The sequence below is a fragment of the Azolla caroliniana genome, unplaced genomic scaffold (assembly GCF_043228905.1).
Source record: "Azolla caroliniana isolate FFs.n. ecotype wild unplaced genomic scaffold, voAzoCaro1.0.p SCAF_14, whole genome shotgun sequence".
NCBI lineage: Eukaryota > Viridiplantae > Streptophyta > Polypodiopsida > Salviniales > Salviniaceae > Azolla > Azolla caroliniana.
Window position 1 is genome coordinate 6226658 of NW_028230449.1, and position 17269 is coordinate 6243926.

General features: G+C 44.0%; 1 protein-coding gene across 2 annotated transcripts; it reads left to right on the forward strand.

The window, feature by feature from the left end:
* Nucleotides 1–854: 854 nt before the first annotated feature.
* LOC147855360 (SPFH/Band 7/PHB domain-containing membrane-associated protein family) lies at nucleotides 855–4927 on the forward strand. Of its 2 annotated transcripts, XM_087330775.1 has the most exons (10): nucleotides 855–1009; nucleotides 1823–1940; nucleotides 2065–2132; nucleotides 2200–2259; nucleotides 2415–2573; nucleotides 3392–3538; nucleotides 3625–3839; nucleotides 3926–4034; nucleotides 4141–4254; nucleotides 4645–4927. In XM_087330775.1, the coding sequence occupies exons 1-9, from the start codon at nucleotides 917–919 to the stop codon at nucleotides 4207–4209; spliced, it is 1038 nt and encodes a 345-aa protein (XP_087186901.1). In that variant the 5' UTR covers nucleotides 855–916; the 3' UTR covers nucleotides 4210–4254; nucleotides 4645–4927. The 2 variants fall into 2 exon arrangements, with proteins under 2 accessions (XP_087186901.1, XP_087186900.1); XM_087330774.1 differs by lacking the exon at nucleotides 4645–4927 and having other exon boundaries at nucleotides 4141–4371.
* Nucleotides 4928–17269: the final 12342 nt, after the last annotated feature.

The following is a 17269-nucleotide window of genomic DNA, read 5'->3' on the forward strand; positions in this document are numbered from 1 at the left end:
CGTGTGGAGTTTTTCCAAGGAGACTTAGTATTAGTTAGTGTGGCTAATTGGCCGTTACCTCAAGATCTCACACCGAAGTTCAATCATAGATACGACGGCCCATACAAATATAACAAAACAGATCAACGTCTCCTACAAATTACAATTACCTACAACCTCCAAAATCCACGATGTTTTTCATGTCAGCCTACTAAAGCGTTTTCATACTGATGAAACATGGGGTTGTGAGGCAACCAATAACATGACATGCGAACCAGAGGCCATATTAAAGGCACAAGTTCGTAGAGGGAGAAGACACTACTTGATCAAGTGGCAAGGGTGATCATTGGCGAAAGCTTCATGGGTTTCTAAGGACGTGCTACGACAAGCAGGTTTCGAGTGGTTAATGGAGCCACTAAACCATAGTTAACACGGGGGCTAAATGTTGTCACCATGCATTAGTTTCATGGTCGAAACTCTCACCCTTGGGGGGAGAGTGTTACATCTGTTAGGTATTTTACCTAAAATAAAGAAACTGTTATAAATAAAGAACCTTGGAAGTACAAGCGATTCAATTAGTGAACGTTTGACATTCCAATTATTCCTATTTAATAGGAACCTATTTTTCTCGAGGGGCAGACCCCAATTTTGGGAGTTAGTAATACTTATGGAGCTTTTGTAATTCTTACTTTAATTAAACGATGTTTTTTAGTTAATTCATGTTGGGTGGCGGTAACAGTTGTGGTGGAGAGGGGCATTTTTGTAATAAAAAGAATTCCACACAACATTCAAGTAAGTATGTGTCTGACTGTCTTTTTATACATACGTATATGTATGTATATACGTACATCACTCATTCCTTCTTCTTCTTCTTCTTCTTTAATTCCTGTGTCCTGTCCTGTCCTGTCCTGTCCTGTTCTTCCTCTCCTCTTTGGCAATGAGACCTCCCCCTCCTGTTGCGAATCATGGAGGTGCCCAGCAGCTCCCAGCCATCCCCTACCTCCCCTTCGCTGTCATAGCTTCCCTTGCGGTAAGTGTCTCCCACATCTATGTTCATCATTCATTATCGGGGTCATTGCTATGATGGATGCATCGTCTGTTTGAATATCACAAGGTAATTTTTTCGGCATGTAGACAGGAGGAATGATAATGATGTAGCGAATATGTGGGAAATTATAAAAGCCTTGGACCCACGATAGATTACCTCTGAGTTAAACTTCTTTACACTGATGTGGCATGTAGTTTAGCTGAAGTGACATATGATGGAACAAAGATTTGTGAAAGTATAAATGATTTAGGGTAAGCTCATTAGGAAGAGAGAGAGACAGACAGACAGACAGACAGACAGATTCAATCCCTACATTCTGCAGTGGCACATCTAGGTGCATGGGTTGATAAAATTTATGGTTTGCCACATTACCAGAGAGAAAGAGAGAGAGATTTGACTGACTAATTTAGCTTGGGTGATAAATTCCTTCAGAGGGAACAGAAAGGTCATGCATTCAACCCGTACAATCCATTAGTGCAAGGGGATTGGCCAGATGAAAGTAGCTCAGTTGGTAAGGTCTTCTAGCAGAGTTCTGAAAAGCTCATGTGTTCCCTCAATTCTGCAATGTCTGATACTAAACTAGTGCATTTAGTGATATTTAAATCGAGCCCAGTTCATGGATCCATAGAAACATGGCTTAGCCCCCTAGGTACAATGCTAATTCAGAGAAAGGGAGAGAGATTTGTTATATGGCTTATCACTAGGCTACAACTTGAATATGAAAAAAAAGGGGACGAGAGAGAGTTTTCGCTTCATTTAATAGGATGTCTTTGGCCTGTTGTCCATTTTCCTCAGATCCTTTTCTCTGTTATTGCCGCCGGTTCACGCTTTGAAATCATCCATCAAATTCCTGAGGGTCATGTTGGTGTTTATTGGAGGGGTGGAGCTCTTCTTAAGACAATCTCTGAGCCTGGTGAGTCTTATAACATTGACTTACTCTGGCTTGTGTGTTCAAGAACATATAAATTTGTTTTAACGCCAGGTTTTCATTATCTTCATTCACCTTTATGAGAATGTTCTTATTTATATTTTCCAAGGTTTTCATTTGATGATTCCCTATGTCACACACGTCGAACCGATACAAGTCACAATCCAGACAGATCAGGTTCTTGATTGATGCTCTGTATGTGGTAGTGAGTCACTCTAGCTCTTACTTAAATACAATGTTTCAGGTTAAGAATATACCTTGTGGTACCAAAGGAGGAGTTATGATTTTCTTTGAGAAAATTGAGGTGAGCACTCTCACTTTTCCTCTATAATCATGGGATATCAACTTTCTTGTTATACTATGTTAATCATCAATAAATCTTTCATCGGTTGAACTTGTATACAAGTGGCAAGTATCTCATGGTTTTGACAACTTTTCATTGGATGTACTCGTGTGTAGGTGGTGAATAGATTAAAGAAGGATTTTGTATACGAAACAATATTGAACTACGGAGTAAGCTATGACAAAACGTGGATATATGACAAAATCCATCATGAAATTAATCAATTTTGTAGTGCGAAGTCGTTACAAGAAGTCTACATCGATAAATTTGATCAGGTAAACACCATCTTTCTGCCCATGAGTCATAAAGATAGTTTCTGTTGAAATGTCGAGAATCACATGCTTGAACATACAGAGAAGGCTATGTTAACATAGTTTAAGAAGCCAAAAATGTCACATAAGACTGAACACGAGATTATATCTTACAATGTTTTCTCTTCCTCGAGAGCAACAAACCAAAATAAATATAACTAAACACAGGGCGCTAAAGAATGGTGACATCTTGAAATTCTAAACTTGATAGATTGAAACCTTTATCTTTGAAAAACTTCCAACATGGGCTGATCCAAGATGGAGACGTATCCAAAGCTAGGGAAGAACCTCTAATGCCGGGTGATAATGGCCTTTATATTTCGGGGACAAGTGCATGTATGCCACAACCATCTAGATCAAGACATCGTCACATGTGGTAAAGCATATACTGTAATGCCTTTAGAGTGTCTTGGTAAAGACACCACTTATGGCTCTGCCACTGTCCATATATTTACTTGTTTGGTTTACAGTTTCCTTACAACTTCATAGGTTTTATATCGTCAGATGTGAAACCTTTGAGTTTGTAACCTAGGATTTGAGCAATTGGTCATGTCCGGGATTTTCTTGGAAAGTTCTTGTAATGATGCATTTATTACATGCTATGTTAAGTATTCTGTTAAAAAGGTCATTTGGCTGCTACAACGTCATTACGTTTATTTTCAAATTTCAATGCAACAAAAAAGAGCTTCAATTTTTTCAAAGATGTTCTAGAACCTTAGTTGTTGTCAGTATATAATATTGGCTGCATTTGATTGTGAACATTTCTCAATTGTTATCTGCAGATTGATGAAATCATGAAGGATGCAATTCAACGTGATTGTACACGCTATGCACCTGGAATTGAAATAATTGGTGTTCGAGTTACAAAACCTTCAATCCCTCCAACCATTGCACGGAACTATGAACTAATGGAGGAGGAGAGAACTAAGGTCTATTTCTACTTCAGTGCACTTCATATACCCGTTATAGTCAAAGTTTTTTTCATTACATTAATCTGATGTGTGGTACTTTGAAGGTACTTATTGCTGCAGAGATACAGAGGGTTGTAGAAAAGGAAGCAGAGACTCAGAAGAAAAAAGCAGTGACAGAGGCTGAGAGAGATGCACAAGTAAGTATAATTTACATGAACCAAAAGGTTACAGAGAAGGAGAGCGTAAAACGACAGGAGCAAATTGAGAATGAAATTTACTTGGCAAAAGAGAAGTCTCTTGCAGATGCAGATTTTTACAGGTGTGTTGAATACGGATCATTTAAGCAGGTGGTGGGTTTTCAATTCTGAAATCTCATTGTGAAACAATGATGTTGCAATGATATAGAGTTATAAAGGAGGCTGAGGCTAATCGACTGAAACTGACTCCTCAGTTTCTGGAGCTCAGGTTTATTGAAGCTATCGCAAACAACTCAAAAATATATTTCGGTGAAAAGGTTTGTATTGATACTCAATGTATGACGTTTTATGTTTGTTTAAATTCATCAGATTCTGTGTATAAAGGAGATTGTTTATGAGTTTACATATTTTTCTTGCTGATAGATACCGGACATGGTTATGAACCAAAGGCTTCTCGGGAATTTTCTGGATAGGGAGAATATTAAACAATAGTGTCATTTCTAGGGGCTTGAACTTCCATCAAATATTGTAGATCGAGTACCTCACGATTCTGGTTGGTCATTTATAGTTTTATTATGAAAGGGCCATGTGTCACACTTAACTGATTGTCAGACTGCATTTTCTGCATTAAGCTATTTGGATTATTTTTTATTTTGCCACAATGCCTAAAACTATACAAAAGGTTACATGATCCATAAAAGCTTCATGCATCAATGAGTTTTTTTGCATAAAGCTATTTGTATTTCTTTTGTTTTCCCATGATGCTACAACAATATGACGGGTGGGGACAAAATGAAATCAGAATGGAGTGAAATCAGTAGTTTCTCCTTTGTCAAAAAGAAATTGTCTTATGATGCAACTGTTAGAGATGTTCTATGGGTTTGTTATGATTCTGAATTAACACTAGTTTTGCATATTTCTTTGCAGCCGAAGAATGGAACTTGCTGAAATTTCTCTCATACCTTTGATTCCAATTTCATTGTCATGCAGAAAACTGCATATAGTTGGTGCAGTTGATGATATATAACTTTTTCACCTGTTTACACACATGTTAGTGATGACATGGGGATTTTTACCCTGGTCTTCAGACTATTGGGCAGAAATTTGTTTGAGAGATGTTTGATTGGTCTGTTAATTTCATTTGGGTTCACTTGCACAGTTCAAGAGTGAAACCTCCAAACCATGAGCATAACAAATTTGGCTTCATATCCCTGCTTCGTAAACTGGTAATTATGTTTAATTTATTTCCACGTTTGTTTTTGTGATGATATTTTCTGATCGGGCATTGCTCTAATTACGTAATGATCGCACATCCATGTATAGAGACAATTTGAAGACATCAGTGGTCCCCACTGATCTCACAAGGTATGCTGTGAGGATTGTGATGAATAGGATATCTGGCCATTTCCTTTTCTTGTTCTTTTGTGAATAATGAATGCCTTTCATTATGAAAAGAAAATACCACTGTGACTAAGTTACAACAAACACCGTTAGAGCTTTGGGGACCTAAGTACTAAGAACTCAATCCCACCCTATCCACCAATTCAGATGAAGAATGTGATGATGATTGCCTCTCTTTATGGTTGAGATCGTGTGACTTCTCTGACAATGTCAATTGCAACCAAAGAAGTTCTTTAGGCTTTGCATCTATTTCTTCACCCCTTCTTGTGAACAAAGAAGTGAAGTCATTTTGCATATTCCGATTGAATCATAACCCCAATCATAGAACGTAATATATGCATTCGTTTTCTCAAACATTCATTTTCATATGATTGCAAACGAATGTGTATATTATCCAAACATACTTCTGTTTCTTTTTTGACTAGCCTTTTTTTTTTGGCTCAATTTTAGCAATTTGGCTACGTCACAAAGAGGGCCAAACGTGTCAGCCCTCACCATGCCTCCACAGTCCACCTTTGCCACGTCTCCATGTTGCTTTTTGCCCTTTCGCTTCTCCACCTTCACCACGTCTCTCCACCACTCAATGGTAGCATGGATTAATTCATGATGAATTGCCTAATAAGGATAGAGTTAGCACCCATTGAACCTTGTCCTTGATTAGGACAACTCCAAATGGTAATTAGGGCATGACTAGGTCACCAAGCAAGCGAGTATCTTCTAGTTGCTAATTTTCTGAGTATGCATGTATGGCCAATTAGTAATTAGGACGTGATTAGTGGCCACCGCAAACGTCTACTTAAAAAGATGAGTGTGCTGTCTTTAATAATAATAATAACATTATTATCACTAGTAGTACTACTAATATTATTGTTGTTATGATTAATGTGTGGGGTGGGGTTGGATCGCATGATGATGGGCTTCTTGCATTATTCACGAATATTCATGTGATGTTTACAATTTTGCTTCACATGAAAGCTCTATGTATGAATGTATATAAGTATGGAGATGTAAATATTCACCATAGCCATATGTAGTACCATAGAATGGAACCACACCAATTTGCCTTCACCACGCCTCTTCACTACTTTGCCCTCTTGGTCATTCGAGGGTAAATAAATATTATAGTAAATAATGAATACAAAAGTATGATATTTACCATACTTCGAGGGCGTTTACCATACTTGAAAGATCGAAACATACTCGAATGCGAATGCATGATGGTATGTATGGTTCATAAATCATATTATGGCACCAATACCTCACAAACTCAAAAACATTTGGAAATGGTGCCACTCCACCCTTCTCCTTATGTGTAAAAACTTGATTGAATGAAGATATTCTTACTCTAGTCAAAGACATCCACACTAAATTGATACACCTCTAAATTGGAAATGGAGGGAATGGATGGAATAGGGTGATGGGATTCGTCCCTTGTGATATGTGAGAAAGACCAACTCGAAAATATACAATAACGCGAAAACAGGAAATACACAAGATACACAATGGACAGAGTTTTACGTGAAACCCTAAACTGGGAAAACCATAGGAGAACAGATCTTCCACTATACACAGAGAGTACAAAGAACGGTTACAACTCTTCTCTGATGCTCAGAGGATAACCAATTAGGGTTCTTGGCAAGTTCGTTGAACTCTGCCGCCGCTCTCTCTACTCTCTATATAGCGCTACGCATATTTCTTGGTTATGGAATCGATGGGGATTTCCGCTATCAGTTATGGGACTCGGAGAATCGGAAATTGGTCCAAAGTGGTGACGTGGTCTTCAATGAAGACTCTATCCTCTCTGAGTGGAACAACACAAAATAGTGGGCAAAAAGGTTTCTTTCAAAAACGATAGGGAAGTCATAGAAAGACTGACCCACCAGGCTAAATTGAAGATTCGATAAATAGTCGAACTCAACCAAGCTGACAATACACTTGCTGACTCCGAATCGGTACGAGGTTCACTAGTCGAACTCGGAGACAAAGCCATCAAAGACACAACCGAATCGACAAGAGTTGAAAAAGGCAAAGTCAACAAGATGCGAGTCGGAAACATAGCCGACCGACCGAAACAACCAAGGCCAAAGGGAAAAACAAAATTGAGTCGGCGAAGTCTCTCAATCCCGAAGCAAGGGAGGATGCGGTGACATCGCGGAAATCCTATCACAGGGGCGAGTCATCCGAAAGGACTCCTAACATAAGTGGTTCAACAAATGCTAATCGGCCGATAGAGACGACTGAAGGGTCCAAACGAATCATTACGATTGAGTTCTATTAACTAGGCCTCGACTACGTCAACTACACGGATGCAAATGAACCCATCACATACGAAGAAGCTATAGTCGTATCTTATGCCGATACATGGCTCGAAGCCATGAGGTCTGAGGCGCTTGGTAGAAATCGACCGGCCACAACCGGTTTCACGTTCGGGTTCGTGTGTAGAGAACAAGTAGTACACAGACAAGAAAAAATGTGCAGACACAGAGACACCAATGTTTTACGTGGAAAACCCGAAATGGGAAAAACCGTGAGGTCCACAAACCCCAAGAAAACATATCACTATAGTAGAAAGGAAATACAAATACGGAACTCGGAGGCAACGACCTCGAGTTCTCCTTCGTCTGAGAGACGACTACAGAGTTACACTCTTACACTCTTACTCTCTCACTCACGGTTACAGAGGCAACTACCTCGTTCTAACTTTTTCAATAATGATCAACTGCCTCCTTACTAAAGTTTTCCCTAGTTGCTTATACACAAAAGCAACTTTCTGGCTATTTACAAGTATAACCCACAAGGGCATTTTAGACTATTTACAATTGTAGTCTTTCGAAACGATATCGGTTTTCGATTACGATTTCGATTTCGGTTTCGGTTTCGGTCCTTCTCTTCCCATCCGGAGGGACATGTTTCCCAACACTGAGATGGACTCAATTCATAAGAATCAAACATGGGAGTTGGTTTAACTACCAACCGGAAGGAAGCCGATACCCTTTAAATGGTTTTTTCGGTACAAATATTTATCCGATTTGGAAAAACCTAAATACAAAACTCGGCTCGTCGCAAAGGGCTTCAACAAGAACGTGGAGTCGACTACGACAAAATATTTTCTCTAGTAGTCAAGTAGACCATCCTTTGACTCCTACTCGGGGTTGTTGCAACAGAGGACCTAGAGCTTGAGGAACTCGACGTAAAGATGATATTCCTACACGGAGACTTGGAAGAGGACATTTACATGTCCCAACCGACAGGCTTCTCAGCAATGGGAGAGGAAAGTCACCTCTCATGTCAATTGAAGAAAAGCCTATACGGCTTAGAATAAGCGTTAAGGATGTGGTACCAGAAGGTCGTCTCCTACATCCGACAACTCGGTTACAGTTGGTTTGACTCCGACCCATGTTTATAGACTCGGCAACTGGCTAACGAGTCTTAGATTTATGTGATCCTATATATCAACGACATGTTGATTGCAGGGAGATATCAAGCTGAAATCGGAATGCTAAAGTGGAGCCTTCACGACAAGTTCGTGATGAAGGAACTCGGACAAGCCCGACACATACTGGGCATGAGGATCGAGTGAAATTGGAAAATGAAGACTCTCCTACTCTCCTAGTCTGACTACATCCGAATGGTGCTAAGGCATTTCAACATGGAGCACGCAAAGCCAACACCAACACCGCTTCGGTCGTCGATCCGACTATCGGACAAAGACTCTCCTTTGACGGACAAGGAGAGAGGGCTCAATGGAAAGCTACCCTACGCATTGGCAATAGGAAGTATCATGTACGCAATGGTGGCGACTTGACCCGATCTTGCATATGTCGTGGGGGTTGTCAGCCGGTACATGTCTAATCTAGGACGGAAGCACTAGGAGGCCGTCAAACACATTTTCAGGTACCTAAAAGGAACCAAAGATGCACAACTGACTTTCGGATCGGCAAACCCAACCAAAGCCGAAGGCTATACCGACTCCGACTACACTGAGAACACGGATAATCGGAACTCGACATCAGGCTACATCTTCACCTATGGTGGCGGTGCTATATCATGGAGGTCAAAGCTCCAAGAGTGCATGGTCATGTCGACCACAGAGGTCAAGTATATAGTAGCGTCGGAGGTAGCGAAGGAAGCGATTTGGCCGCACCGACTAACTACTAACTTTTCGGCTACAAACTGAATCAATCGATCAATGCCGACCATCTATTGCGACTCATAGAGCACAATACACCTCATCAACAACCCAGTCTATCACGCGAAGAAGAAACATATTGAGGTGTGGTATCATCACATTCGGGAGCTGATAACAAAAAAGAAGCTCGAAGTCCGGAAGATCGACACCGAGCTAAACATCGCCAATTGCCCGATGAAGCCACTCCCAGATCAACGCTTCAGAACAAAGAGGACAAAGATGGAACTTCGACAAGATACTGAGCAAAAGAAACCCAAACGAGTAGCAGAAGGGATGTCGAAAACCGACCCGAACAGACTCACGAGAAGAGCAAAATCGACACGTTCGGAAACACAAGGGGTTGAAGAAATAGCACTGAGCGAGGATACCGACTAGAAAGGAAACAATCGAGAGGTGAACGAAGTCAGATAACGACATAGGAGCAAAAACTAGTGAGCTACGAACAATTGACACAAGGCCAAAGTCGAGAATTCGACACAAGCCGACTTCAATATTCAGACCAATTCGAACAAAAAATGATTCGAACAAGTTGATTCGACCAACTCGAACCAGCTTAACATTGAGGCTAGCCGAACTAGGCTAAACACCGACTTTAGCCTTACCAACTTGGCTTTATGCCGAGTGACTTGTAATATAAATTTAGATTAATATTGTAATCTAGGTTTATGGGGGAGATAGCCCCAATCACTTGTACATGTAAGAAAGAGTGGTCCTTTTACGGGGGAGTTTGTTGGCATAAAAGGCCGACTCCTTCCCCTTTGTATCCTAGTGTGTGTAACTGTTGAGATATCAAGCTCTGACAGGAACTACATGCTCCGATGAACAACATGACGGGAACCGCAACGCTCCTTATGCACAATGCTCCGCCACAACCGAGCTTAGAATCATACACAGAAAACAGGAAATAAAACACGACACAAAGAAGAGGAGGGTACACAGGATGTTTACGTGGAAAACCCAAACCAAGGGAAAAAACCACGGCAGCCCACAGGCTGCAAACTATCACTATGGTAGAATATACAACAGTGAGTTCACGGAGGCAACGACCTCGTGCTCACGATCCTCGCCACAGGCGGCGGTTACAACAGAGGCAACGACCTCTTTCTCTCTCTCTCTCTCTTTGTACACTGTTACGTGCTCTCTCTTCTTCTTGCACCAACAAGAAATGACAACTACAATTTCTATAAGTTTTCCCTTAGTCATATTTATACTAATATGACTTTTCGGCTATTTACAAATATAGCCTCGATGGGCTCTCCGAAACATATTTACGAATATGTCTCTTCGTCCAGTGAGCATTCCTCACCGAGTCAGCACCATCCGGCTCTCCGTAGCCGAGTACTTCTCATTCGGTTCTCACCGGGTCTGCACCATCCGGCTCTCTGTAGCCGGGTACTCCTCATCCGGATCTCACCGGGTCTGCACCATCCGGCTCTCCGTAGCCGGGTACTCCTCATCCGGATCTCACCGGGTCTGCACCATCCGGCTATCCGTAGCCGGGTAGTCATCATCCGGATCTCACCGGGTTTGCACCATCCGGCTCTCCGTAGCCGGGTACTCCTCATCCGGTTCTCACCGGGTCTGCACCATCCGGCTCTCCGTAGCCGGGTAATCCTCATCTGGATCTCACCGGGTCTGCACCATCCGGCTCTCCGTAGCCGGGTACTCCTCATCCGGATCTCACCGGGTCTGCACCATCCGGCTCTCCGTAGCCGGGTACTCATCATCCGGATCTCACCGGGTCTGCACCATCCGGCTCTCCGTAGCCGGGTACTCCTCATCCGGATTGTTTATTGGCACTGTTCTTCTCTCTTCCCATCCAGAGGGACCTGTCTCCCAACAAACTCCCCCTTCACTCCGACATGGGGTGTCTTACCAGTCCGATCCGCTTCCGGCATGCATCTAACTTGTCGGGTATCAGAACTTTGGTCAGCATATCTGACCCGTTCTCGGCCGTGTGGATCTTCGACATTGCGAACTCCTGGTCATCTACTCTTTTCCGGATCTAGTGATACCTTCGTTGGATATGCTTCGTCCGGGAATGGTAGGCCGCATTCTTAGCAAGGTGGATGGCACTTTGACTGTCGTAATAGAGTCGGTATTCATCTTGCCGGATACCGAGCTCTCCGATGAAGTCCTTCATCCATAATATTTCCTTGCTAGATACCGAGCTCTCCGATGAAGTCCTTCATCGATAATATTTCTTTGCCGGCTTCCACAACTGCCATATACTCCGCCTCCGTGGTTGACAATGCAACCGTCTTCTGCAGCCTGGACTGCCATGAAACCCCCTGCATATGTCATTACATACCCGGATGTAGACCGGCTGGTATCCACATCAGCCGACATGTCCGAATCGGTGAAACCGTTAAGTTGAGGTTTTCCGTAGCCGAATCAGAGACACATATTTGAAGTGCCCTTCAAATACTGGAGTACCCATTTGACCGCGTTCCAGTGCTCCTTGCCGGGATTGCTCATGAACTGGCTCACCACTCCGACTGCGTATCCTATATCCGGTCGGGTACACACCATTGCGTACATCAAGCTCTCGACGGCAGAGGCATATGGAATCTTCATCATATCCGCCTTCTCTGCTTTCGTCTTCGGGATTTGCTTACCGGATAACCTGCAGTTTGCCGGAAGTGTCGATCCGACCGGTTTCGCTTCTGACATGTTGAACCGGTGAAGCACCTTTGTCATGTACTTCTCCTGTGACAACCATAATTGCTTCTTTGACCGGTCCCGAATGATGTGCATCCCCAGCATCTGTCTTGCCGGACCCAAGTCTTTCATTGAGAAGGTCCGGTTGAGAGCCTTCTTCAGCATCCGTATTTTGACTTGGTCACGTCCGACGATCAACATGTCGTCCACGTACAGAAGGAGTATCAGGAAGTCGCCTCTTTCGAACTTCTTCACAAACACGCAGTGATCGGCCTGTGTCTTGTGGTACCCTTGATTGGTCATGAAGGAATCGAACTTCCGGTACCATTGTCGGGGAGCCTGCTTTAGTCCGTACAAGCTCTTCTTCAACCGGCATACTAGGTGCTCCTTCCCTTTCTCCACAAAGCCCTCCGGTTGCTGCATGTAGATCTCCTCTTCGAGGTCGCCGTGAAGGAATGCCGTCTTCACGTCGAGCTGCTCTACCTCAAGGTCCATGCTTGCCGCTATACTCAGCACCCTTGAGATGGAGGTCATCTTTACAACAGGGGCAAATAGTCGAAGTCCACGCCCTTCTTCTGCTGGAACCCCTTCACCACGATCCTGGCTTTGTATCTCGGGGGGTTGCCGGCATCTCCCGGTTTCAACTTGTACACCCACTTGTTTCGGAGTGCCCGCTTTCCTTTCGGCAACTCCACCAATTCATACGGATGGTTCTCATGCAGGGAATCCATCTCATCCTGCATGGCACTTAACCATTTGCGGCTATGGGTGTCATCCTTTGCTTCTTCGAAGCTTTCCGGCTCCCCCTCATCGGTCAGCAGCACATGCTCTGCATCCGGAAATCTCCGGGGGGCCCTTCTCTCTCTGAGAGGATATCTCCGTCTTTGGGCTTCGGTAGCCAGCTCCTCCATTTGCTCTTCATCCGAATCTGATTCGGGGTCTAGGCCAGTTCTGGTTTCAGCTTCGTCTACTTCTTCTTTAGCTTGTTCGGTATCCTCACCGTAACCGGCTGGTCCCTCGAGTGCTAATCGGTCTCTTGCCGGTTGGGTCTTCTCATCGTAGAGTCGATCCTTACCGGTCGACTCGGAGTTCATTATCTTCTTTTCCGACTCCCAGTCGGCGAGCGTCTTGTCCTCCATGAAGATAATATCTCGACTCCGGAATACCTTCTTGTCGACCAGGTCCCACACTCGGTAGCCGAACTCATCGTCACCGTAATCGAGGAATATGCATGGCCGGGTCTTTGGATCTAACTTTCCTCTCCGGTCCTTAGCTACATGCATGTACGCGAGACACCTGAACACCTTGAGATGCCGGTAGGATACTTCCTTACCGGTCCACACTCTCTGTGGCGTGTCTCCGTCCAAGGGTATTGAGGGTGATCTTTTTATCACGTATGTCGTTGTTGACAGTGCCTCAGCCCAAAATTTCTTGGGTAGTTTTGCCTCAACCTCATGTTGATGAAGCACCGTATGTACGTCGTTGTCTTCATGTGCATCACCTCCCATATCGCGACGTCGATTTTGTCCGGTCTCTTGTCCCCGAACTGAACCGGCAACCAGAGGTCTTTAACCATGAGCATGTCCCTCATCTTCGACTTCCACACTGAATAGTTGGAGCCGGTGAGCTTGAACATGCCGCCAATCGATTCGTCCATTTTCTGTGTCGTTTCGCTCTGATACCACTTGACGGGAACCGCAACGCTCCTTATGCACAACGCTCCGCCACAACCGAGCTTAGAATCATACACAGAAAACGGAAATAAAACACGACACAAAGAAGAGGAGGGTACACAGGATGTTTACGTGGAAAACCCAAACCAAGGGAAAAAACCACGGCAGCCCACAGGCTGCAAACTATCACTATGGTAGAATATACAACAATGAGTTCACGGAGGCAACGACCTCGTGCTCACGATCCTCGCCACAGGCGGCGGTTACAACAGAGGCAACAACCTCTTTCTCTCTCTCTCTCTTTGTACACTGTTACGTGCTCTCTCTTCTTCTTGCACCAACAAGAAATGACAACTACAATTTCTATAAGTTTGCCCTAAGACATATTTATACTAATATGACTTTTCGGCTATTTACAAATATAGCCTCGATGGGCTCTCCGAAACATATTTACGAATATGTCTCTTCGTCCGGTGAGCATTCCTCACCGGGTCAGCACCATTCGGCTCTCCGTAGCCGAGTACTTCTCATCCGGTTCTCACCGGGTTTGCACCATCCGGCTCTCCGTAGCCGGGTACTCCTCATCCGGATCTCACCGGGTCTGCACCATCCGGCTCTCCGTAGCCGGGTACTCCTCATCCGGATCTCACCGGGTCTACACCATCCGGCTCTCCGTAGCCGGGTAGTCATCATCCGGATCTCACCGGGTCTGCACCATCCGGCTCTCCGTAGCCGGGTACTCCTCATCCGGATCTCACCGGGTCTGCACCATCCGGCTCTTCATAGCCAGGTACTCCTCATCCGGATTGTTTATCGGCACTGTTCTTCTCTCTTCCCATCCAGAGGGACCTGTCTCCCAACACAACGCTTGGCCACAACCGAGCTTAGAATCAAACACAGAAAATGGGAATGAACGCACGACACAATGGAGAGAAGAGTACATAGGATGTTTACGTGGAAAACCCAAACTCGGGAAAAACCACGACAGCCCACACACCGCAAACTATCACTATATGAGAATGTACAATAGGAAAGCACCGAGGCCACGACCTCGAGCTTGCTATCTTCGCCATAGGCGGCGGTTACAACAGAGGCAACGACCTCTTCCTCTCTCTCACTCTCTCTGTACACTGTTACGCGCTGTAATCTTACACCAACAAGAATGACAACTCCATCACACTAAGTTTGCCCTAAGTCATATCTATACTAACATGACTTTTCGACTATTTACAAATATAGCCCCGATGGCCTCTCAGGAAACATATTTACGAATGTCCCTTCATCCGGTGAGCACTTCTCCCCGGGCCTTCACCATCCGGCTCTAGCTGGGTACTCCTCATCCGGCTCTAGCTGGGTACTCCTCATCCGGTTCTCACCGGGTCTTTCGTAGCTGGGTACTCCTCATCCGGTTCTCACCGGGTCTTCCGTAGCTGGGTGCTCCTCATCCGGTTCTCACCGGGTCTTCCGTAGCTGGGGTACTCCTCATCCGGTTCTCATCGGGTCTTCCGTAGCTGGGGTACTCCTCATCCGGATTCTCATCAAGGTTGCTCTTCTCACTTCCCATCCGGAGGGACTTGTTTCCTAACAAGCTCAACTAGTTTAATCTAGTTAGTCAACATATGTAACTCAGTAGTTACCTAGATCGAATCTAGTTAATGGGTTGACCTTAAGCCTTTAAATAGGACCTTGTACTTAAATGGGATAAATTCTAGATCCTCCACTCCTTAGTACATTTAATATAGGACTTACACATAAGTACCTATGTTCTACCCACACATGTGCACCTTTGCACATGGGTTGTATATATACCTCATTGTGGGTATTTTTGTATGTTGATGACACTTTTCAATATAGTCAATCTTCCCCCATTTATCTTCATAAGTGTAACTTCCTCTCTCTCTCTCTCTTCCTCTCACACACTCTCACGTGCATATCATACTATCTTCCGCTGCTTAACATAACCATATAATTAGTCTCTAATTAACCCTAGTTAATTACCTAATTACTTAACAGTAACTTGTCTAAATAATTAGGGCTTACTATATAAGCAATAACCTAACGTTGTATATGTAGACTTGTATCTTGAGTCTTTGAGAGAGAGAGAAGAGTGAATAACGAAAGCTTCCATTATAGTTGAAATTGTGTTTACATTTCCATCATTTCTTCTGTCATATTCTCTGTGTTGTTTGCCGAGCACATAACCTATAGGTCCTTACTTGCTTCCTCACATTCATTCCATCAACGGCCAAGTCCGAAATTGGACAAAGGGAAGGCCAAAATTCCTGAGTACGACGATTCAGATGGAAACGAATCGGCTCACTCACTTGACAACGAGTATGGTGAATTGGATGTGCCAATCATGAGGACACTAGGAGTCGAGAATGCTCTCACAAGGAATAATGAACCACCACGTCGGTCCACCTGAGAGAAGAATGTAGCCAGCTGATTCCATATAATGATTACATGGCATATGACTATGCATTCATGATGAAGGTGGCGACAGTTCGAGAATCGGAAAACTTTTCCTAAGCCGCTAAGGACCTGCGATTGGTGGAATCGATGAATGAGTAGATGCAAGCACTGTCCAGGAACGAGACATGGGATCTCGTCCCCTCTTCACCCCACCAAAAGGCAATCAAATGCCGGTGGATATCCAACGTGAAGCACAACATTGACAGCTCTGCTAATTGCTATAAAGCCCAACTCATAGCAAAAGGCTAGGCACAAATGCATGGGGTCAATTACGAAGAGACTTTTTCCTCGGTGGGAAAGATGACAACCATTCGAACCATGATCACGCTTGCAGCTGACAAAGGCTGACACCTTCACCAAATAGACATCAAGAACGCCTTTCTCCAAGGAGAATTAGATGAGGAGGTGTATATGGTGCAACCACCCGGTTTCAAGTTGAGCACACACCTGCAAGTGGTTTGCCGATGCAAAAAGCCTCTCTACGGTCTCAAGCAGGCACCAAGAGCATGACATTCAAAGATAACCCAATATCTTCACTAAATCGGTTTCAAAATGTCCAAGTCTAACAATTACTTGTTCATCTGAAGCGACTCCAGAGGACATATGTTTATCATAATATATGTGGACAACTTGGTCATTAGAGGAGAGCACATAGAAGATATCAAACATATCGAAAAGCTACTCTCCAGCCGATTCAAAATGAAGTACATGAGAGTTCTCCTATAGATACACGCCAGAGTAGAATGGCGTGGTCGAATGTTGGAATCAGACGTTGGTAGAAGTGGCAAGGGAAATGCTGGACGAGAAGAACATGCCCCAGATTTATTGGGCCGAAGCAATTCGGATAGTCCTCTACATACAGAATCGAATATTTGCCTCAGGGACAAAGGTGTCTCTGCACGAACTGTACTTCGAGTGGAACCCGAATTTGGCGCACCTTCGGGTATTCGATAACATTGCCTACGTGCATGTGCCGAATGAGAAGCAAAAGAAACTGGATGAAAAATCCGAGAAGTGCATCCTAGTTGGCTACTCCGATGAGCAAAAGGGGTACAAGTGCTACAAACCTCGTTCGAAGCAAGTCCGAGTCAGTCGTGATGTCGTCTTTGACGAATCCACATCTTGGTACTTCTCATCACCCGAACCCGAGTCGACT